This window comes from Ochotona princeps, chromosome 4, assembly GCF_030435755.1.
Source record: "Ochotona princeps isolate mOchPri1 chromosome 4, mOchPri1.hap1, whole genome shotgun sequence".
NCBI lineage: Eukaryota > Metazoa > Chordata > Mammalia > Lagomorpha > Ochotonidae > Ochotona > Ochotona princeps.
Window position 1 is genome coordinate 4,619,290 of NC_080835.1, and position 23,200 is coordinate 4,642,489.

Consider the following 23,200-nt stretch of genomic DNA (forward strand, 5'->3'; position numbering starts at 1 on the left):
ACGAAGTAGGGGCCCTTGCACAGCCCAGCTGCTTTCCCTGCAGCCACGCTGGGCTCCTAGTTAGAACCAGGAGAAAACCAACCCCTTCTCTCCCCGACCCCAAAACACACCCTGGTCCTGCCCCTGAGGTGGGTCAACTGGGGCGCCCCGAGATGTTGGGCTGTATTCTCTCACAGAGCAATCGGGAAGGCCTGACCCCGTCTGCTCCCCAAGCCCACTCGTCATGCCCCCAATCTGGCCAGGGCACTAAGCCGCCTATTTTTACACCCCAAGGACAAAGCTGTAAGGTCAGCCCAGACCTAGAGGGACCTGCCCAGAGCTTTCCCACAGCTGGGAGATGCGGTGAGAAACAGGACTGCACCCCCCAGCCCCACCTGCAGCACCCGTCACGGAGCGGCCCAGCAGTGAGAGGCGGCGGCTATTCAGGTCCCTTTGGAGAAGGAGCTAAAAGCAGACAGGGAGGATCAGGAGTGTTACATTCTCATCTCTTTCCTTGGGAAACAGCTTTATTTACAAAACAGGTCTAAAATAGGAACATGAAGTGATAAGCCCTTGGGGACTGCAGGAGAACTGGCTCTCAGGGACTGCGTAGAAAGCCCAGGTATCCAGGACAGGGGCCGAGTATGGATGGGTGCCTAGAACTTGAACTCCTTGTATTTCTTGCTGCCCCCGCGGCTGTCCTGGGGCTGAGCTTTCCGCTTCTTTTGCTGAGGAGAGAAAGAAGAGGTTACAGCAGCTGCTTCATGCAGGGGCCGGAACCAGGGGCAGGCAGCGTGATACAGGGCATCGGCCTGGAGCTGGCACCCGCCTCCCTCCCAGCCTCAGCTCCAAGGCCCTCAGAGGGCTGCCAGCTGTAGGGTTTCTAAGGTTTCCACCCTCACCACCAGAGGGCACATGGCAGGGGCAGAGCCAAGGTCCCCACCTTCTGCTTCGCAGCATGCTCGGCCACCATGTCGCTGAAGTCCTCCTTCTCCACTTGGGCCTGCTGCTCCCGCACGTGCTCCTCATACTTCTGCGTCATGGCCATGGGGTCCAACTCCAGCTCCTCGGGCGCCAGGGCCACCTCCACTCCCTGCAGCTCTGGGGCCGGGCCCTTCCGGCTCATCACCTACAAGAGATCCAGGCCTCGTCACCTCCCGACAGCCTTGGGTGGCCCCCTTCCAGGCCCCCAAAGCAGCATCCTCCTCCTCCAAGGGCTCACCGTGGACATGTCGTAAATGTGGGTGGACCCCATCATGGCCCCGCCAACACTGGCTGTCCTCTTCTCCGGCAACACGGTGAACAGCTGAGGGGTTTCACTCCTGCAGAGGACAGTGCAGTCAAGACGCAGTGGCACCTGGAGTCTAGGCTAGCTGGGCAGCTGGGGGAGTGGGGGCTGCGGTGCTGCTTCCAGGGCACAGAGCCTGGACCAGCTGGAGACCAAGCCAAGAGGCACCCTGAACTCTCACAGGCCAGCAAGGTCAGAGTGGCTGAAAGCATCAGAGAGGACTTTGGTCCAGAGTCGCCGGTGGAGGAGAGGAGGCTGTGAGTGATATGTGCTGGGCTTGGGCCCTCATGGTGCCCACGGCTCACACCCAGCCAGACGCCCTACCCATTTCGGCCTGTGGCTCAGAAGACTGAGCAGACCTGCCACTGTTACCCAGGGCACAGCGTTGCCTCCACCTGACCCACAACTAGAAGGGTGACTATTTCTTCTGCAGACAGCAGCCAGAACAGCCTCCTTAAAGCAGAGCTCAGATCCTGTCACTCTCGCGCCACATCCTGTGAGGACTCCGAGGAGCACAGGAAGGAACCTTGCTGCGACTGAAGGGCCCACCCTGTGGCCCTCACTAGCTCCAGCCTCGCTGTGCTGTCCACAGCACCCTTCCAGTTCTGAACATCCAAAGCTGCTGCTGAAAGGGTCCAGCTTTAGGATACCAAACCAAAACCTGAACAAAGGCATTGCTTCCCCATGGATTCATGTGTCGGCAGCTTGGTCCTGGGCTCGGCAGCACACACATGGCAGAGCCTTGTGCGAGGGGACAGACGGTGCTGGCTCCATAGACAGTTCTTCGTACCCCTCAGCTCTGGCAGGAGTGGGGTGTTAAAGACTGGAGACTGACCCCTGAACGCCTCTCGCTGGTTTCCTGGTTTGTTTGTTAAGATTTATTCAAATCAAATAAGCATTTATTTATTTATTCAAAAGGCAAAGCTACAAAGAAAGAAAACAGATCTTTCACTTGCTGGTTCATTCTCAGATGGCTGCAACAGACATCCTCCACTACTTTTCCCGGAACATTAACAGGAACCTACCTAGATCAGATGTGGATCAGCCAGGACTGGAAATGCTACCCATATGGGAAGCTCTACTAGCTAGGCCACAGTGCCGGCCCCTGGCTCCCTGTCTTGCAGTGTAATTGTGTGCCTGCCCTCAGCCCTGCCATGACACTGCTGGCTCTTTTGCTTTTAACCTCCCAAACTGTGAGCTACATAAACTAATTACAGCAACCTACCCTGGATAAATTAGACAAGTGGCTTTCAAGACAGGCAACGTGGAACAACAAAAGCTAATGTTCACCTGAGACAGGAAACAGCAAGGTGAACCCTGCCCATGGCCCACCACTCTTGCACTGAGCTTCCAGCCACAGACCCAGGAGACCAGGCAAGGTGGGGAGGATACCCTGGGTTGAGGGGATGAAGCCTCAAGTCCAGGGAGCCCACCACAGCCAGAGGTCCTGAGCCTGAGAACTGGGAAGGAACTCAACCCTTGGAAGGCCGTAGGGGACCCGGCGTACGTGTGAAAGGAGATGACCAGGCCTGGAAAAGAGCAGCCCGACAGCTCATGACAGGCCGAGTGCTGACGCCACCGGCCAGAAAAGCTGCCCTCACGGTTACGGTGTGAGGCATGACAGGAGACAAGGGAAGACCTGACAGAAGAAACTGGCTCCCCCTCACTGTGGCCCTGGATACCCTGAAGACATCACATGAGCATACCACGAAATCCAGACTCTAGGTCAACTTCACAAAGCCTGGCAGCCAATCAAAACTTATCAAACATGCAAAACAGCAAGAAAACACAACCTCAACTGAAATCAACCTAGAATACTGGCACATTAAAACTAGCAGACCATGGGCCAGCACAATGGCTCAACTGGCTAATCCACCACCTGCAGGGGCAACGATCCCATGTGTTCCGGATGCTCTACTTCCCATCCAGCAGCCTGCTTGTGGACTGGGAAAGCAGCAGAGGATGGCCCAAGTCCTTGGGAGACCCAGAAAAAGCTCCTGGCTCCTGGCTTCAGATCAGGTCAGCTCTGGCCACACTTGGGGAGTGAGCCAGTGGATGGAAGATCTTTCTGTCCTCCTCTCTATAAATCTGCTTTGCCAAAGAAAAGAATCAGGCAAATACATTAAAATACTACAACTGCTTTCCACATGTCCCAAAAGTGGAATACAAGATCATAACAAGAAGATCCAAATCAGTTAGAGATGAGAACTACATTGGGGGCTGGGGGTCTGGTCTAGCGGCTAAGACACCAGGTCGGACACCTGGGGTCCTGCTCCACTCCGGATGCTAGCTTCCTGCTAATACACCCTTGGAGGCAGGAAGGGATGCACCAACGAGTGTGGGTGCCGTCACCCACAGTGGGCGTCCTGGATTGGGTTCCTGGACCCTAGCCTAGGCCTGGCCCAGCATCTGGGAAGGCAGCGAAGATGAGGCCACTTTCTCACACTCACCCCACTCCCTATGTCTGTCCTTCTCTCTGTGCTTCTCAAATATTAAAAACTTTAAGTTAAAACAGCAAGAAAGAAAAACTACATTCAATAGATTGTCTCAATAGAAACTGTGGGGTCCTGGCATTGTGGTTTAACAAGTTCATCTGCTGCCTGCAGTTCAGATACCTCATATGAGAATCAGTTCCAGTCCCCAACTATTCCACTTCTGATCCAGCCATCTGCTAATCTGTCTGGGACAGCCATACAGGATGGCCCAGGTGCTTGGGATCCTGTACCCACATGGGAGACGCAGAAGAAGCTCCTGGTTCTTGGTTCATTCTGGTTCAGCCCCAGTGCAAGGTCTTTATTTCTTATCATTCTGCCTTTCAAATAAGTATAATAAATTCAAAAAAAAAAAGAGAAAAAAAAGAAAGATTGGTCAAGTCAAGAACTTTTTAAAACTACAGAAGCTGAGGGGTGACCATCTGGCCTAGGAGCTAACATGCTTCAGCGCACGCTGAAGTGCCTGGGCTCGATAACTCCACTCCAGCTCTGGCTATGACCAAGCTTCCTGCTGATACACACCCAGGAGGCTGGAGACAATTCAAGTCATTGGCTTCCTGACACCCATGGAGCAGGGGCTGGACTGGATCCCCAGCTCCCAGCTTCAGCCTAGTCCAACCTTAGCCATTGGAAGTATATCAGGGCAAGGGGGATGACAAATAAGGAATTTCTGTGTCTCAAATAAGAAAAAAAAAAAAAAAACTTTTCAGGGCCAGCTCTGTGGCATAGCAAGTTCAGCCACTGCCTATGACGCAGCCATATATGTACCAGTTCATGTCCTAGCTGATCCACTTCCTCACTAGCTCCTTGCTGAGGAACCTGCCAAGGCAACGGAAGATAGCCCAAGTCCTTGGGCCCTTGCCACCCATGTGGAGACCCAGAGTCCCAGGCCCCTGGCTTCGGCCTGGCCCAGCCCTTGGAGAGAGAACCAGCACAAAGAGCCCTCTGTGTCTCCGTATCTTTCTTTCACGCTGCCTTTCAAGAAAATAAAAAAAAAAAAATTTTTAAGATTTATTTTTTTTTATTGAACAGTCAGATTCACAGAGACAAAGATCCTCCATCTGCTGGTTCACTCCCTAAGTGACCACAATGGCAGGAGCTGAGCTGATCCGAACCCAGGAGCCAGGGGCATTTTCTGGATCTCCCATGTGGGTGCAGGGTCCCAGGGCTTTGGGCCATTCTCGATTGCTTTCCAAGGTCACAAGCAGGGAGCCGGATGGGAAGTGGAGCAGCCAGGATACAAATCGGAGCCCATATGAGATCCCAGCTCATGCAAGGTGAGGACTTCAGCATCTAGGCTACCGAACTAGGTCTCCCTCCACCGCCCACCCCCCTTTTTAAAATTTCTTTAAAGCTGGAAGATTTTGTGACCAGCAGATCCACACAAAAGAAATATATTAAAGGAGGCCCTTCAAACATAAACATAACGCAGACACACACAAAGCAGGGAAAGGACAATGCAAATGTAACCAGCCACCTGCTGGTACTTAAGCCTAACAGATAATGGCCCGAAGAAACCACAGTAACAACTATGCAGCCCAGTGGGGTTTACAAGGGCAGCATGAAGGGCCAGGAGAGAAGCCAGCTGCCCACTGGCTGGGAAGCCCTCCCAAGAGTTACCTCATCAGAACAGGTCATGACAGGGACAGAGATGGAAACCTAGAGAAAGACTGTACGCCAGCAGAGGAGGTGAACTGGAATACAATGGTTCATTAAGCCAAAAGGTACAGGCTCAACACACTAATCCTCCACGTTGTGGCTCCAGCACCACAAAGGGATGCCGGTTTGTATCCCAGCTGCTCCACCTCCCAGCCAGATCCCTGCTCATGGCCTGCGAAAGAGCCACGGATGGCTCAAGTTTTCCAGCCCCTGCACCCACATGGGAGACCCAGAAGAAGCTCCTGGTTCCTGGCTCCTGGCTTTGGACCAGCTCACCTCCGGCCGTTGTGGCCACTTGGTTATGGATAAACCAGCGGGTGGAAGATCTTTCTCTCTGTAAATCTGACTTGCCAATAAAAATAACTTAAAAAAAAAAAAATGGCAGGGACCTGGGACCATTTGACAATAATTTAAATCACAGAGATCTTTAAAAAAAAGAGAAAGAGAGAGAGCAGGAAGACAATGTCAAAGAGGTCAGCTCAGGGTCAAATCAGGACACAGAGCAGATTCCACCTAGAAACCTACAACCAGCACTGGAGGGCCGTCATCTGATGACCAGATAAACAAAAGGTGGTGTAGACATCGCAATGTCATTCAGCTATATATTTAAAAAAAAAAAAAAAAAAAAAAGACATTATATTTGCAGCAACATGCCTCAACTGGAATACTTCAAGTTGAGACAAGCTGTACCCATAAAGACAAACACCGCACGTGCTCCCTCATGTGGGAGCTAAAATTTAAAAAACGAGAAAAATAGATGAATATATATGATATAGTCTGTACTATTTCATATTATAAAATATACATTTTGTAAAACTTTGTTTTGTACTTGTCAAGCCAATGGCTAAGAATGTTATGCTACTATAGTTTTAATGCTCTGTGATTACTTTAAAATTTACTGTACATGGGGGAAACGGTCAACTTTCTATAGAATTAGTGCTTATAGCTGCTGTATCCCCACTAAAGTAAGGTCTTTTACTTTTTACTTGTTAATAACTTCTTATTTGGTGAAGCATTAGGTCTTTTTATTGTAATGTAAATTTAAAGTGTTATCTCAAGAACTAAAACAGGGAGAAGGAAGGAGTGTGGGAGTGAGGGAACATCTTACAAATCACATTCAGCATCTGTTAAAATTAATTAAAAATTAAAATTAAGAAATAAACTCGGGCCTGGAGGCGTGGCCTAGCAGCTAAAGTCCTCGCTTTGAACGTGCCAGGATCCGATTTGGTCACCGGTTCTAATCCCGGCAACTCCACTTCCCATCCGGCTCTCTGCTTGTGGCCAGGGAGGCGGGCGAGGACGGCCCAAGGCCTTGGCACTCTGCACCCGTGTGGCAGACATGGAAGAAGTTCCTGGATCCTGGTTTGGGATCAGCATAGCATCAGCTGTTGCGCTCACTTGGGGAGTGAATCATCGGACGGAGGATCTTTCTGTCTCTCCTCCTCTCTGTATATCTGACTTTCCAATAAAAATAATAAATCTTTAAAAAAAAAAAATAAACTCACAGGGCCATGCACAGCATGCCCATCTCAGGGCCTTGCAGGAGTCTTTGGCACTGCAGCATCATGGAGCTGGCTCTCCCCCACCACTCAGGGCTCCGCTGACCCCGCAGCATCATGGAGCTGGCTCTCCCCCACCACTCAGGGCTCTGCTGACCCCTCAGCATCGTGGGGCTGGCTCTCCCCCGCCACTCAGGGCTCTGCTGACCCCTCAGCATCGTGGGGCTGGCTTTCCCCCGCCACTCAGGGCTCCGCTGGCCCCACAGTGTCATGGGACTGGCTCACCAGCTACTCAGAGTTCCGCTGCCCCAGCAGCTCCCCCATGACTTCTCTACCTCTCCACCCTCACCTACACATGAATGTTCTCACTCCCCTGGTGCCTAGGGACCTTGCCCATCTTTTTCACACTGACTCCCCACTGCCTACAGGAGGGCCCGGCACAGAACTGGTGGTTGGCAGTTTTAACTGAAGGTGCTGGAACAGGGAGGGTAGCCAGGGTAGCCACTAGCTGGGCAGCAAAAAGTCAGCAAAGCCCTGCCCTCCTCCAGCTAACCCAATGCACTCACCCATCCATCGCCTCCTCGATTTTCTTCTTCCTCAGTTCAATGAGTTCTGGGGTCTCCATTCCAGCGGGCACAGAGGAGAACCCTCCAGGGGTGATGAGGCCACTGCAAAGGGATGACAAGCTCCAGGTCAGGAGAAGCCCCCAGACACCAACCCCTCAGGCAGGCCAGCTCTGCCCCGCACCTGTCCGCAGGGGTAATGAAGCCAGTCTCGTCAGGTTTGTCTTCATCACTTTCCTCCTCTTCCTCTTCCTCTGAGGACTCTTCATCAGATGGCTCCAGTTCCCCCCAAGGGGTCCGGTCAATTTCTTCTTCCTCAGTTTTGGTCTGGAAAAGAGCAGTCACTCACTCAGTAACTGTTTACTAAGTATCCAGCAGGTGCCAAGCCTGTGAACTGAAGGGAGACACAAGGAAACAGGACCACCCCCACCCTACTGGAACACATACCCCCTTTTTAGTCTCTGAGAAGCTCCTGGCCCCCATAAGGCAACCAAAGACCGAACCCTCCACTCGGGTCCCTCAGGACACAGAGTAAAGCCAGGTCTGCCGCCACCCAACCCGCACCTGAAACTCAGCAGCGTTGGTTCCAAACACATCTCCGTAGAGCGGCTTCCCGGTCTCGTCCACGGGGGGCTTGCCCCAGCCACCAGCGTGGTACCCAAAGGAGCAGCTCTGCAAGGCAGGGGAGGGGCCCGCGAGAGAAGTCGCTCCACAGACTGCTGAGCCTGCACCTAGGCCCACAGCAGAGACTGTGTGCAGGACACAAGCCCATGTGAGCAAGCAACACCCCGAGAGGTGACAGGTGGGACGCAGGAGACAGACAGCAAGCAAGCAACCTCACCCTTCATGGCAGGGTCTACATCTGAAGGTGAAACTTCAAATTTTATCTGAAGTTCAAAAATACCACTTTTAAACGTAGGGCTTCACAACATTAGTTTGTTGTTTTGTTTTGTTTTTTTAAACAATGCTGTTTTAAAAATAAGTTTAACAGGGCCGAGGTTGTGGTGTAGTTCTTTAAGCTACCATCTGCAGCACCAGCATCCCAAATGGCTACCTGTTTGAGTCCCAGCTGCTCCATTCCTGATCCAGCTCTCTGCTAACACACCTGAGAAAGCAATGAAAGATGGCCCAACTGCTTGGGCCTTAGCACCCATGCGGGAGACCCAGAGGAAGCACCAGGCTACTGGCTTGGGCCTGGCTGTTGCAGCCATTTAGAGAATAAACCAGCAGATGAAAAACTGCCTGCTGTGTTCCCCTCACTGTAGCTGTGCCCTTCAATAAACCACTTTTTTAAAAACTGTATAATTAGGGCCGGGAGACATGGCCTAGCGGTTAAAGTCCTCACCTTGAACGCCCCGGGATTCCATATGGGCACCGGTTCTAATCCCGGCAGCTCCACTCCCCATCCAGCTCCCTGCTTGTGGCCTGGGAAAGCAGTCGAGGACGGCCCAAAGAATTGGGACCCTGCACCCACGTGGGAGACCCGGAAGAGGTTCCTGGTTCCCGGCATTGGATCGGTGCAGCACCAGCCCATTGCGGCTCACTTGGGAAGTGAATCATCGGACAGAAGATCTTCCTCTCTGTCTCACCTCCTCTCTCTGTATATCTGACTTTGTAATAAAAATAAATAAATCTTAAAAAAAAAAAAAAACTGTATAATTAAAAAAAAAAAACAGTAAGTTTTGCACCCTTCAAGAGACAGAATCATTTCCACTTGTGCCTCAATGTGTGGCCCAGCAAGGTGTCTGGAAATGGCAACAGCCCGAAGGTTAGTCATTTCTGAGCCTGCTACAGCGACACATGAAGCACAACTGGACCATGGAGAAGAGCACGGCCCCTGCCAAGGATGACATGGGAATTCACCAAGTGTCCACATGGAAACAAAACTGGCCATTCCTGAATCACAAATCTACAGGCTGTGCTCATCCTTGTAATTCTTAATTCGGCGTATTTTATAAAGCAGACCGAGTTTCTCTCTACATATGCAGTGGAGCACAGACGGAAAACAAACACTCACCTTCCGTTCCATAGCAGAGGTGGCCGGGACCACCCAACACTCACCTCGGGGATGGGCGAGTTCAGACCGGGGATTTTCAGGTTGGGGTACGACGGGGGTGGTCCATATCTCTGCATGGCAATCAGCCATGGGGGTGGGACCTTGTGGGCATTCTGTGGGACAGAAAGAAATGGAAGGCTGCATCTAGCCCGGGCCCACCGGCCTGCTCCCCGGCCCGCCAGCCAACCACCCAGCTGCCTGGCACTCACCGGGCCAACCGGCATGCCCAGGGAGATCCTGAGCTCATCAGACAGGTCCCCAGGCTTCTTCTCCTTGAGTCGTGTCTCAAACTCCTTCCCCTGAGGAGGAAGCACAGGCTGCTACAGCGGGGACACCACACACCCCGCAAGCTCCGGGGCAAAAGACATGAGAACAGTCAGACCACAGCCTGCTGCCCACTGTCTCACCACGGCTCTGCACAGCACAAGCAGAAAAAACAAGCGAGCAGGCTTGGGTGCCCAGGGCCACCCTCAACCCACCGTGAGCCCAGGGCTGCCCCCAATCCACCGTGCGCCCTTCAAAACGTCCCCAGTATGCATTACTAGTTCAAGGCCGGAAATCAAGGAAACTGTTTTTGCATCTCCAATACTAATTATTCCTGAGAATCATTTGCCATTAGCCTCTTCTCTCCCTATGCGACTTACCACAAACTATCACTACTTTTAGACATGGTCTGCACTTGGACACTAAAGAAGAACCTCACTGTAAACTTCAAACTCCAGGGCCAGCACTGTGGTGCAGTGGGTTACGCTGCTGCCCATGTTGCCAGCCAGCATCCTGTAAGAATCCTACTTCCAGTTCTGACTGCTCCACTTTCAATCCAGATTCCCGCTCCCACTCCTGGGACAGCAGTAGAGGATGGCCCAGGTACCTGGGCCCTGCCACGCATGGAGGAGAAATGGATGGAGCTCCTGGCTTTCGCTTTTTGGAGAGTAAACCAGTAAATGGAAGATCTCTCTGTTTCTGTCTCAGTTTTTCCCCCAACGTTGTAATTCTTTCAAATAAGTAACAAATTTTTTAAAAAATAAAACTCTAAATTTCATCTCATCCAAGAGTAGTTAACAGGCAATTCCAAGGCTGCGGTGCCCACCCGCTGCTCACAGCCTTCTGATGAGGGTTCCAGTCATGACCCCCAGCCCAGCCCTGCCACCCTGGCCCCGAACCTCGTAGTACAGGTCCCCGTGGATGGTCAGTTTGGGCTTGGTCTGCCACTTGAAGAACGCATCATGCAACTTCTGGTAGTCGATGTCAATTTTGCCCATCTTGGGCCGAACCTTCTCCCGCATTTTTGACTTCATGGTCTTCTGTTCTTCCTGCAGGAGAGGGCCATAGACACCTTAGCAGGCTCCCCCAGGCTCAACCCTTAGCACAGGACCCCAAAACACAGCAAGGGAAGCACATCTCACTGAGAAAACCACAAACCCCTCCTGCACTAAGCCCTCCACATCACATCATCTATAAGCCTGTTGGATGACATTAGCTCAGCTCAGTAGGTCAAAAGCAATTTTTCAAACTCCTTAATCAAGCACCGAGGCGTCTCACTCGTCCCTGGAGGGAACCAAGGCACCAGAGCTCTCGGGGAGGCAGCCTTCTTGGGAGTGCTTTTCTGGGTACCTGCTGCAGGTGTGTGTCACTGCTCCGGGGACCCAACTCTCTGTGACCCTGCGCTAGGACTGCCCAGCCACAAAGTGCAAGGAGGCGTCAGGTAAGCTGGCCAAGTGAGAAAGCGGAGGAAGGGAGGAGAGGGCCGCTCGGAGCCAGGGTCCTAAGCAGGCACTGAGAGAGACCCCAAACAGTGTGGAGCCCACCCTGCCCGCAGCCTCCCACTCCTCCCTCCGCCCCGTGCCGCCATCCAAGCCGGAGCAGGAATCCACAGCTGAGCGCCACGCAGGCCCCGGGAGGGTCCCCACCTTCTCCTGGAGGGCCTCCCGCATCTCCTGAATGCCTGTGCGCTTGATGAAGTCTGGCAGCTCAAAGGGGGGCTTCTCGATGCCCCGCTTGCCCTGCAGGTACTTGCGCTTGAAACACCAGTGCCGTGGCACTGGCACAGAGTTCCGCGTGGCCTTCAGGTGAACCAAGAGCTTGGGGTCCTGTGCCGTCACGTCATGCATCTCCACAACATCAGGCCGAGCCACCAGCTGGAAAACACAGGGCACCTTCCTCACGTGCGCCCCCAGCTCGCGCGTCGGACTCCCGCCTTCCGCATACGCACACCTGGCTCGCGGGTCGGACTCCCGCCTTCCTCTTCTTGGAAGGACCCGTTCCCAAATGCCCCAGCCCCCTTCAAAGCCCTCCTCGGCAGCCAGGCTCCCAGACGGCGGCGGCTAGGGCCTCACCTGTTTGAGTTCAGCCACAGTGAAGCGATTCATCCGCCGCAGCTTTTTCTTGGAGAGCTTGGGGGCTTCCGGCTTCTTCTCCTGGCACAAAGCAATAGTCCCTCTTGGGCTGGATTCTCGGCAGAGACTCGTGGTGCCCAGCCCTCCCCAGAACAGAAGCTACAGAAGCCCCCCTCCCAGAGTCCCCCACTGCCCCGGGCAGCAGGGAGCCAGGCTGCAGGTGCCCGAGGCCAGGAGGGGACGCGCCCAACCTGCTCGTCATCGCTGCTGTCATCGTCACTGTCCTTGTGCTCCTCCTCGAAGCCCTTCTTCTTCGGGGCGGTTGAGTTCTCCAGCTTGTCCTGCTTCTCCGGCTCCTTGTCCTTCTCCTTCTTCACGTCGTCCGTCAGCTGAGGGGGTGGCCCGGGGGACAGGGCAGGTGCTGAGGGGGCGGCCCGGGGGACAGGGCAGGTGCTGAGCCCGCGCCTCGGCCCGCCCCGGCCTGCCGCCAAGCACCATGCTGCTCCCTGTACCTTGAAAGCCTCAAAGATCCTCTTGAAGAAAATGAAGTTTGGCTCATAAATCTCAGGCTCCTCCGTCACGTACTCGATCTCCACGTCAGCGGCCGGCGAGTCGGAGCCACGGGCCCGGCCCGAGTCCCTGGCGTCCTTCCCGTCCTTGGCGTCCTTCCCGTCCTTCTCCCGGTCCCCGGAGCTTTCTGAGGGCGCTGCCCGCACCCGCTGCGGCTTTTTCTTCTTCTTTCGGTTCCGGCGCTTCCGGTTTTTCTGTCCATACAAGCAAAACATACTAGGTCCAAAAACCCAAGCATCACACCTGCCCCCAGCCCCTAACCCCTCACCCTGCTTCTCCCTGCAGAGGCCACCCCAGGCCAGCCCTGCCCCGTCAGGCTGTGTGTGACCGGCTGAGCTCCTGGACCTCTGTGAACCGCAGCTTTCGCAGCCACAGAACACAGCTCCTCTTTCCTCTTTCCTCAACGCTTACGCCAGGGCCACTTTGGTGCCCACACCCTGTCTTCCCATATTCCTCCAGCTCGCGCCCACCACCTGGTACCTCCTTCTTGGACACGGACACTGTGTCCTCCTCAGTCTCGGAGGCCGAGTGGCCCAGAGATGAGCGGGTGTCTGTCTCCATCTCCTCTTCCTCTGTGAGGGAAGAAGGCGGCCATCAGTGCTTCAGCAACACCCCGGACCCAGACGCCCTTGACCTCGGGCCACCCCCACGCTCACCCTGCTGGGCGTTCATCTCCTCCTGACGGCTCTCCTTCAGCTGCAGGATCTTCTCCAAGGCCTGGGGAATCTTGGGACCCACAGAGGGGTCATCCATCTGCCCAAAATAGCCTAGTCAGAGGGGCTGCACCCCAGCCCCTTCCTCCTGAAGCACAAGCCGCAATCCAGGTGACAAAGAGCAGCAGGCAGCACATCACCAGCTGTACCCAACAGCTACCATAGCAGTCCTAACCCCCCAACAGGGAGCCCCACACAGAAACAGCCCCTGCCACACCACCACTCTCCTGTCCAGAGCTCCTCAGTCTCACCTCTCGGTTCTCGTCTCCAGGCGGTGGCGGGGGGCCCCGAGGCCGAGGAACAGGGGCCCCCATGGGCAACACAGTGGGCGTGGGACCCACTGTGCCCACTGGGGCCGCAACTAGGGAAGCAAATAAGCAGTTCAACAGGAGAAGAAACAAAACAGTCCTTTAAAAAATTACCTCCCTCAGGCCCGGCGGCGTGGCCTAGCAGCTGGGGTCCTCGCCTTGAATGCCCCCGGATCCCATATGAGCGCCGGTTCTAATCCCGGCAACTCTACTTCCCATCCAGCTCCCCGCTTGTGGCCTGGGAAAGCAGTCGAGGACAACCCAAAGCTTTGGGACCCTGCACCCGTATGGGAGACCTGGAAGAGGTTCCTGGTTCCCGGCATCGATCGGCGCAGCACCGTCTGTTGCGCTCACTTGGGGAGTGAATCATCGGACGGAAGATCTTCCTCTCTGTCTCACCTCCTCTCTCTGTATATTTGACTTTGTAATAAAAAAAGTAAATAAATCTTTAAAAAAAAAAAATTACCTCCCTCCCTAGAAGTCAGGGGGATGGGTATCCCTCAGGGCACAGGAAACTAGAAGGTTGCCTGGGGTGTCTCACGAGCTGAGAGTTCAGACTAGGGTCTGGATCCTGACTGAGTACACACTATTGGTGAATATGCCGAGAGCTACACCTTTATATCACAGATCCAGCTGTTCCAGACACTCACACCATAGATGCTTAAGGTCCTTACAGATGGTGGGGTCATATTTGTATATAACCTATGCCCATCCTCTGGTATACTTCAAGTCATCTCTAGATGATGACAGTATTTAACAAAATGTAAATGCTTTGTTTTGTTGTTTTGTTTAGCAAAGTTGTACAGCAGCAAACAAAAACTTTTCCTGATTATCTTCCACCTGCAAGTTACATACAGGGCTGAGGACCCGGCAAACATAAAGAGCTGAATGTGTTCACGAAGTGAGTACTGGCCTTAAAAACCACTTCACTCTTGAGCAGGTGCTATGGTTTAAAGCATAAAGCTGCCACCTGCATCCCACATGGGCTTTGGGCTCAAGTCTCAGCAGCTGCACTTTTTAAGTTTTTATTTATTTTTACTGGAAAGTCAGATATACAGAGAGGAGGACAGAGATCTTTCATCCATTGATTCACTTCCCAAGTGACCACAACAGCCGGAGCTGCGCTGATCCAAAGCCAGGAGCCAGGAGCTTCTTCTTGGTATACCACATGGGTGCAGGGTCCCAAGGCTTTGGACCGTCCTCGGCTGCTTTCCCAGGCCACAGTCAGGGAGCTGGATGGGACGCTGGGCCTCTGGGACACAAACCAGCACCATATGGGATCCCAGCACATGCAAGGTAAGGACTTTAGCCACTAGGCTACTGTGCCGGGCCCAGCTCCGCTTCTGATCCAGCTCCCTGCTAATGTGCCTGGGAGAAGTAGCAGGAAAATGGCCTGTGTCCCCCATGTGGGAGATGTGGGTGACACTCCTGGTTCCTGGATGGCCCAGGCCTGGTCCTTGCAGCTATCTAGGGAGGGAACCTGCAGATGGGTGATATCTTTCTCTGTAACTCTTTCAAATAAACAAATAAATATTTCAAAAGCAGAAACAAAAAAACAACACTTTCCTTACCCTTTCCTCCCTTCCGGGTTCTTACCTCGAGGACCCAGAGGGGTGCGGACGGCCATCTGGGCCATGTCTTGCGGGGGCCGAGGGACTGGGGTACCCATCTTGGCAATTTCCTGCTGCCGTTCTTGCTCCAGTAACACGGCTGCCTGCGGGAGGGACGTGTAAGCAGAGGCACTGCTGAGCTGTGCACTTGGCAGGCAGCCTCTGGAGAACCAATTAGGTCGGCCGGGTCACAAGCCCGAGCAGAATAATCAGGCACCAGTTGGGGTCCACCAGCCCCTCTGCCCCACCCACTTCACTGATTCAAACAGGGGAGCCCTCTCACCAGCAATGGGAAACCCCTGAAAATAACACTAAGGAAAACCCCAGAAAACTCCTGAATCCTAGCAGGAAAAAACAAACGAAAAAAAATGTACCACTTAGCTAAACAATGCCTTCTGTTTTCTCAACAGGTTTTCCGCTCCAAAAAGCTTAAGTTATTTGGAAGGAACCCTAAATTCTACCCTTTCGGAGCCATACGCTCTGGGTGAAGACGATTTCACCCGCTCTTCCCTATTTTGCTCTCAAGGCTTTAATAGTCCTGAGTAACCACCGGATAACACTTGACAGGGTCCACCTTTGGGGCCAAAGATTCCCTGATGTCATCCCCACACCCGAAACACCTTTCCCAGGCACTTCGGATGACGCCCCGAGACCCGTGGAGGTTGGTACTCTCGGAAGGGCCAATACAGTAAATGTTTCAGGCAAGGCAGGCTATTCGTGTACACTCTGTCACATAGTCTTGATTTGGGCTTTGCTTACAACAATCTTTTAAAAATACAAAAAGCACTTTTAGCTTACAGCGCATACAGAGATAGGCCACAGGCTGTGGTTTACCAACTTGTAGGCTAAGAAAAAAAAAATCTGAATTCCTCATGAGATACTCTGGGATTTGGCTGGGGATGGCGCAGCCTCCAAAGAAAACACGAATGGCGCCGCTCGTTTTGCACGCTGGGCGCTGCCAGGGACAGCCAACGGGCTGGACCAGGAGGTGAGGAGGAGGGGTATTACCCGCTTCTGCTGTTCCAAGAGCTCATGTTGCTTCAGTGAATGATCTCCCTGCTTAAAAAAGAAAACAAGCTCACACCAGCGTTGGCTCCCCGCAGGTCGGCTGCCACAACGCCTGCTGCCTGGGCCTCTCTTTCAGCCTCGGGCCTACACTCTACTCTCTCTGGTCCAAACCTTCCCAGAAGCTCTGGTTCTGGGACACCGCTGTCTGCCCTACCTGCTTGGCGCGTTCCTCTTGCTGCATCAGCAACGCGGCCTGCTGCTGCGCCAACTTGAGCCGCTCCTCTTCTGACAGGGCCACCGGCTCACCCACACGGAGAGGGGGCGGGGGCCCCAGACTGGCCGGGTGGGCCATAGGAAAGCCAAGGCTGAGGCCCGGCGGAGGAGGCGGGGGTGGCGGAGGAGGCTGCAGAGGAGGGAGCCCCATGGGTGGGGGCGGCATGGGAATCCCGGAGAGCTGCAGAGAGAACAAAATCGTGACCCAGGCAACCTAGAATCCACTCAAGTGTGCAAACACTGCTGAGGGCTCTACTCTGAACCAGGGGTTAGAACCCAAAGCCAAAGGGGACTGACTGTTGTTCTGTAGGAGGGCTCGCCTCAGAACGGCAGGAAGAGAAGCGAGCTGTTCCCTGGAATGCCAACCAGAGAAAGCCCTCGGCTGTGTCCAAGGGAGCATCTCACAGATGCAGCTTTTGCACGCAATCCCAGAGCACCTGTAAAAGGTACTTCCAAAGACACCCGGGGGTGCGCGGCACAAGTCACATGCAGGGTCAGAGGGATGGGGCTTTGCAGAAAAGCAGTCACATCCCAGCAAGGAAGTGAGCGGATTGCAAGACGACTTCCATGAGCAGAAATCAAACCCTCCTGACCCAGTACGTGCAAAAAAAGTAGGAGACCAAATTGGGTAGCTGGTCCTTAAATGTTTCACTGAGTAACACGGTGACCAGGCCAGGATGAGCCAAGTGGCTGGTCCCCTGCCGGCGCAGATGGGCAAGCCAAGTTTCCACCTCTTCAAGCCATATGCCTATTTGTGCCCTCTTGGTAGCTCCCTGCCCAAACCCGCAACAGGACTCCAGGCAGAGTAACCCCCACTCTTACCTGTGCTGACATGGGCGGGGGTGCGGCCTTGTCCCCATCTTCCCCTCTCAACACCGGCCGATTCAGCACAATGCCAGTCTGCAAAAGTGAAACGGAAGGCTCCAGGCTCGTGTACACGGACGCCATCCCGCCCCACAAAACTCTGCCCCATTCATTCAGCGCAGTGTGCCCTGGGCCGTGTGCCAGGGCGCAGGCTGGCACAGAAAAGAACCAACCGTCTTAGGCGCGATGGCAGCAAAACTGACAAGCAGGAGCAAGAAAGAAGAAAAAAGAAAAAAAGAAAAAGCCCGCGTATGCCCTGACACGATGCATTCACCACACAAATCGGGCCGTCCGGGGCCCCCCGCTGCCATCCCTACCTGGCGGGTATAGGTCTGCAGCCGCTCCACCAGCTCCTCGCGACTCCCTGCGGGACCAAGCTCGGGGTCAGTGCGAGCCTCGCCAACCCCAACACCGAGCAGGGACCTCCCCCAGCCCGAGTCTCCCGGGTCACCGGACCCCGCTTCTGCACAGGCCCCTCCGATCCCCTCACCCTGGATCGGAGCTCCTATCTCTGCCAGCTTGGCCTGCAGCTCCTGGGCCGCCCAGGCGCCGTAGTGCCCTGGAGGTGGCGGCGGCGGTAGCTGCAATTCCCCCTTGGGCGCCTCCGGATGCTCGGTCGCCATCTTGGCCACGGGAAGGCGCGCGACCCACCCGGAAGCTCCGGCCGCCCTCCTGGGCCCTTACTTCCCGGAACTTCCGACGACGCCACACGCCACGTCGTCTCGGGGCGGACCGAAGACAGGAGACGCGATTCGCTAGTGACGGCGTCGTCGGGTGGCCGGGCGCGAAGCCTTCTGGGAGTCGTAGTTTTCCCTGGTCCGTGTAGGACGGAGCCAGGCAACGGCCCTTGGGGGCCGTGGGCGGAGCCGCGGGGAGAGGGAAGGCTCCTGGCGAGGGACTGTTTCTGCTTTTTGTTTTGCTTTGTTTTTCCTGTGTCTCTCCTCCCCGGGAGCCTGCTCTCAGCCTCAGCACGAGAGGCCTGAATGCCTTCGTTCCCGGGGAGTCCCGGGAGGCCGGTTCCCCGCCGTGGCCCGCGCCCTGTGGGAGCCGACGGTGGCGGACAGAGTGTCCGATTGTCTGCCGGCCAACCCTCGGCCCTGGCGCGGAAAAATGGGCTGAAAGGGGATCGGAGCCCGAGAGAAAGGCGCTCCAGCTGCCGACCTGGACGACAGTGCTGAAGCTCCTTGTGACACCTTCCAGGCCCAGTCCAGGCCCCTCTCCGCCGAGTGCACAAGTCTTTATTTTTAACTCTTGCCCTTTGCTTTCTCCACTTCCAACCACCTAACAATGCGAGTAGGGGGTTTGGCAGCAGCTTTGAACAAGAGGTGTCTGCTAAATAAAGACCTGAAAAAGCCTTCGTGGACGTTTGTATCTCCCCTCCCCCCCGCCCTAGTCAGCTTCCCTGGTCCCGCACTCCGGCTCCCTGTGCCAGAGGTGATGGACGTGTGCTGGCCTGGCCTGTCCCGTCCGCTCTGTCTCCCTTTCCACCTCTGCCGCCAGCTCTGGTGGACTCAGATGGCCTCATTTCACGATTTCTCTCACATACACTTCAGGACTTTTCTCCGGCCAGCTCCATTTCAGTAACTGCCCCCCAGAAGGAGAAACAGCTGAGAGTAGGGGAAATAACACGAAGGTGAGATTTGGGAGAGAGAAACAGAAGAGCCCTGGCCTGGGAAAGCTGGGTTCACCACCTTAGCTGGGAAGTTCTCCTGGCTCTCCCCCAAACCCAGACCCATCCCCACCCCTGGTACCTGCCCTTACTCCCAGAAGAGAAGCCAAAAGCAGAATAGGACAGGGGAAAAAAAATAGTGGTGCCTCTCCCTTGGGAACATCAGCCCACGCAGGCAGAACCTTCTAGAGGAAGGCCTTTTCTGCTCCCTGCAACCTGAGAGCCCACCCAGGGCAGGTCGTCTGAGGCTGCGGGCACTGAGGCGTGTGCACACCTGGGGGAGGAGGGTAAACTGGTAGAGACAGAGTAACAGAGTGGGGCCAGAGCAGGACACACCAGGTCGGCTTCATTGGATCGCACCAGCAGGCGGGTCCCCTTCCACACACACGTGTGCGCTCACACACACACAGGAATGGTGACAGGAGTTGATGGCCTCAAGTGGCCAGACTAACCCTGCCCATCCTCCTCAACAGGAAGTCACGCCTGTGGCCTCTGGGTGGGAGAGGGAGCACCTGCCCCTGCCCATCTGGGTCCCAGCTTTGGGTGACAGTGCCCAGCTCCAGCATCCTTGCCTTCCCAAGTTCAGAGCAAAGCAGAAAGGAGGTTTCCCCCCTCACCCACCGCCACCAGCAACTGACCTCAACTGGAGGGCTCTGGGGTGCCCCATTTTACGGCGTGAAGCCACAGGAGTGGCTCTCAACCCCAGGAAGCAGCGGGCTCCTGGTGCCTGTCTCCCACTGCTTTCTGGTCTGGAGTGCTCCTCCACTCCTCCTCCTTCCCCCCACTGCGGGGAGCTGGTGTGGGTGAGCAGCAGGGATCAGCCTCAGGGGGACCGTCCCGGGACAGACGCTTGGCTAAGAGCCTGTGCCGCTGCCTGCCTGTAAGTGCATCTGCTGCAGCTCCACCTCATCCTGGCTCCCGCGGGACCAGTGGGATGCAGCCAAGGGCGCCCCTGCAGCCTCAGTTTCCTTTTTGCTGAGGGAGTGAATGGAGCTGTCCACATGGGTGTCCGCCTCTCCAGCGCTGCCCCAGAAAGACACCTGCTCGCCAAGATGCCACCCACAGAGAGCTCGCTGGCAGCCGCCAGCAGATGGGTACCCCCTCCCCTTCCAGATCCCTATCCCCTTCCCCTCCCCCAACTCCTGCGCGGCCGGCCCCCGCCCCGCCTCCGGTGTGCGATGGGGGGCGGGGGGCGGGCAGAGCGGAGAGGAACGGAGCCGAGCAGACGCCGCCACCTGATCCCATGCTGGTGCGGTGAGGCGAGCGACCCGCGCTCGGCGTGTAGGGCCTGGGCGCGCTCGGACCCCGTGCGGATTTCCCGGACCAGAGGCAAGAAGCAGGGGCGACCACTCGGGACGCGAGTCGCAGGCAGAGCCCCGCCGGAGCGCGCGCGGCGTGAGTACTGCAGTGGCGGGCCAAGGCTGGAGACTGACTGGCCAGGGGCGGGGGACATGAGAGCCATGTGGAGGGACGCTCTCCTCCTTGAGGGGGGAAACAGGGAGGATCAGGTGGGGGGGAGACAAGTCTGGCCTATCCCTCGGGAGGCTGGGATGCAACCAAGGGAAGGGGGATGGGGTGGGAGTGGGCACTGATGGAGAGAACAGAATAAAGGGGGTCTGGAGGGAAGAAGCTATGCGGGTGGCTGAGAGGGAGAGAAGACTAGGGGACCTGGGGTGGGGGGGCTCTTTGATCTTCTAGCCCACTAACTGGCAGTGCCCTCAACCCTTGGCTCCTTCCCTCCAGTGCCCTGGGTCAGTTTCCCTCTCGGCTGGGTCTGTGCCATCCTCTAGGCAGGATAGAGACCCAAGGCCACCCAGAGGCTGGCCATGTGCCCGCGTGGTCCAGGCCAGGGCACCCCCTCCTCCAACTGCATCCCAGTTGGCCCTGGGACTTGGCTGGACAGGGCAGAGAGGGCTCATCTGGGAGCAGGTGGGCATCCAGGCCTGAGGCAGAAGGCCCTGGGCTTCTCTGAGGAAAGCGAGGCGATCTGCACAGCCAGGCAGCCGCCTGAGGTAGCCGGTTCTGACTAAAATTAGCACAGGCATTCTCATGAGCCTGGCACCTCGACCTGCCAGTGCACGGCTGGAGGGGGGACCTATCTCCACAGACAGCACCCAGGAGTGGGGGAGCCGGCTGAGGACCCCAGGCAGGAACCAGGGCTACTGCCCAAGGCCTGGCTCCCCACCTGGAGGGACACATGGAGCCCTCCCCACTCCCAACTGACTGCCCCATGCCAGGCGCATCGCTAGTTGAGGGAGCTTGCCCAGGAAGGCAAGGGGAAGGTGAAACGAGGCCTCATCCAGCGCTGGCTCCGCTCACTCTCCTGGGACCTGGAATGCCTGCCTCAGCCCAGCGCTCCCCCCAGGGACTGGGTCGCTGCTCCAAATACCTAAAGGTCTCTCAGGGAGAAAATGCTCCACATGTTCCTGGCGGCGTCAGCAGCACAGCAACAGGCAGACCGAGGGGCCAGTGCTGGGGTGAGCCTGGCTGTCCCAGAGAGGATGCTGGGATAGCCAAGGCCACTCGGAAGGAACCGGGCCAGGCTGCAGGTGGGCAGTGAGTAGCCCTGGCACCATGAGTGGCCAGCAGCAGGGCCAGGGGGTTCCCAAGCAGGTCTTGGACGGCGTCTGGCCAGGTCCCTGAAACTAAGCCACAGAGGGGAGGATGGTAAAGGGGTGGGGCAGGCACCTGGCATCTCCCTGTGTGGCCGGTTGTAGCTCTCCCCCCAAGGACAGCCATGGTGGCACTGCACCTCCTGGGCTGGTCCCGACTCTTGTGGAAACCAGGGTGCGTTTAGCAAGGTTAGCAAAGGTGGGAGGAGAACAGACTTACCCTCACTCCCCAAAGTTGCCTTCCCTGGGTCCCATCTGTGCAGCAAGGCTGTCAGGCAAAATGAAGAGCGAAGGGAAGAAGGCGTGCATCCTGAGAGGGCCAGCGCTCTGCCTTCCTCCCGCTAGTGGTCCCAAGGCTGAGGCAGCCCTCTTGTGCCCAGCTAGCCCCATGCAGCCAGGGCGGGCCTTGGTTTCCTCTGCCATGCCCCCGGTTACTCTCTGGGGCCACACCCTTGAGCCCTGGAGAGACAGGAAGGTGGGGAAGGGTCACCTTTCCACCCAGCCAGGTTTACATATGATCCAGAGTGGGATCATATGGGGTCTGGAGGAAGGCACCAGACCCCAGGGTGAGTGGGGTGAGGCCCCAGGGTGAGTGGAGTGAGACCCCAGGGTGAGTGGGGTGAGACTCCAGGGTGAGTGGGGTGAGGCCCCAGGGTGAGTGGGGTGAGACCCCAGGGTGAATGGGGTGAGGCCCCAGGGTTTACACGCTGCCTCACCCCTCCTGGGACCCAAGCACCCCAGCTCCACCTACATGCACAAGTGTCCCCTGCCACCTCACCTTGGAAGAGGGGTGAGACGACTGGTCTAGGGTTTGGCAACAGACCCGCAGGAAGAGCAGGAGCCCAGCCTGGTCTAGGCACAGCTGCCTAAGCCAACTCTTCAACTCAGTTGCTGAAGGTGAGGCTGTCCTGGGCTCCAGGCAGACACCAGGCCGTTCTGCCGCAGCTCTCTCTTTCCCTGCCGCTCACCTAGGAGGAGGGCTCCCCTCCTGGGGATTCTCAGCAGGCCCATCCGGACACAGGAGCCCCCACCCCGCCAGGCTGCCAGCCCAGTGCCTTGTCCACGCACCTTGAGCTGCCATCAGCTGCGGGGCCATCTAGGTTTCAGGTGTCTGGGGATGGAATCCACATTGGGTTCCAGGATTTCAAGTCCCTTTTATTCCTCGTGGACTTCTTGGTCTTGGGCCCAAAGGGCAGGAGCTCAGATGGTGGGGGCACAGGGGAGGGGTGGGGCAGAGCTCAGGGTTCTGAAACTTCCAGCAGCCAAGGCAGGGGTGGGGACACGTGCACACACACACACACACACACACACACAGGGTCTGTGGACTGTGGAGCAAGAAAGAACAGGAGTGAGCCCTCATTCTGCCATTACCACTGTGACTGTCACCTCTACCATCCCTTAGACCTGAGGTTTCTTCACAGGCGACGTGGGAGCAATTTCTGTGCAGGGACTGACTGCCCAGTGAATGACACTGTCACCTGGAGGGCTTGGGGTGTCACCGTGAGCCTCCAGAGGAGGGCAGCCAGGACCAGCCCAGGCGGAACCATCGGGGAGGGTGTCCCACAGGATGGGACACTTGGGGCAGGGACTCTAGAGCTCTCAGCCGAGTTAGTGTGACACTGTGGCCAGATACACACGACCGGGAGACAAAGAGGAAAGAGGGTCAGAGAATGCTGGAGATGGGACTCATGGTGGGGAGTG

General features: G+C 56.1%; 1 protein-coding gene across 2 annotated transcripts; it reads right to left on the reverse strand.

The window, feature by feature from the left end:
* Nucleotides 1-488: 488 nt before the first annotated feature.
* On the reverse strand, nucleotides 489-17,908 carry SF3B2 (splicing factor 3b subunit 2). Of its 2 annotated transcripts, none has more exons than XM_058662774.1 (21): nucleotides 17,709-17,908; nucleotides 17,536-17,582; nucleotides 17,177-17,254; nucleotides 16,296-16,535; nucleotides 15,060-15,177; nucleotides 13,407-13,516; nucleotides 13,099-13,195; nucleotides 12,923-13,014; nucleotides 12,385-12,636; nucleotides 12,124-12,261; nucleotides 11,873-11,950; nucleotides 11,447-11,674; nucleotides 10,700-10,849; nucleotides 9,746-9,835; nucleotides 9,542-9,649; nucleotides 8,045-8,152; nucleotides 7,665-7,807; nucleotides 7,484-7,585; nucleotides 1,202-1,301; nucleotides 923-1,108; nucleotides 489-707 (listed from the first exon to the last, which is right to left on the reverse strand). In XM_058662774.1, the coding sequence occupies exons 1-21, from the start codon at nucleotides 17,839-17,841 to the stop codon at nucleotides 636-638; spliced, it is 2,670 nt and encodes an 889-aa protein (XP_058518757.1). In that variant the 5' UTR covers nucleotides 17,842-17,908; the 3' UTR covers nucleotides 489-635. The 2 variants fall into 2 exon arrangements, with proteins under 2 accessions (XP_058518757.1, XP_004596712.2); XM_004596655.3 differs by having other exon boundaries at nucleotides 11,873-11,953.
* Between the last annotated feature and the right edge of the window lie 5,292 nt (nucleotides 17,909-23,200).

Excerpts from the sequence above, each read along its gene's own strand:
- SF3B2 (XM_004596655.3), bottom strand. The coding sequence starts at position 17,841 with ATGGCGACCGAGCATCCGGAGGCGCCCAAGGGGGAATTGCAGCTACCG. Across the intron at positions 17,255-17,535 it reads TGCAGACCTATACCCGCCAG|ACTGGCATTGTGCTGAATCG; the intron begins GTAGGGATGGCA and ends TCACTTTTGCAG. Across the intron at positions 10,850-11,446 it reads GGGAGGCCCTCCAGGAGAAG|GAAGAACAGAAGACCATGAA; the intron begins GTGGGGACCCTC and ends CCTCTCCTGCAG.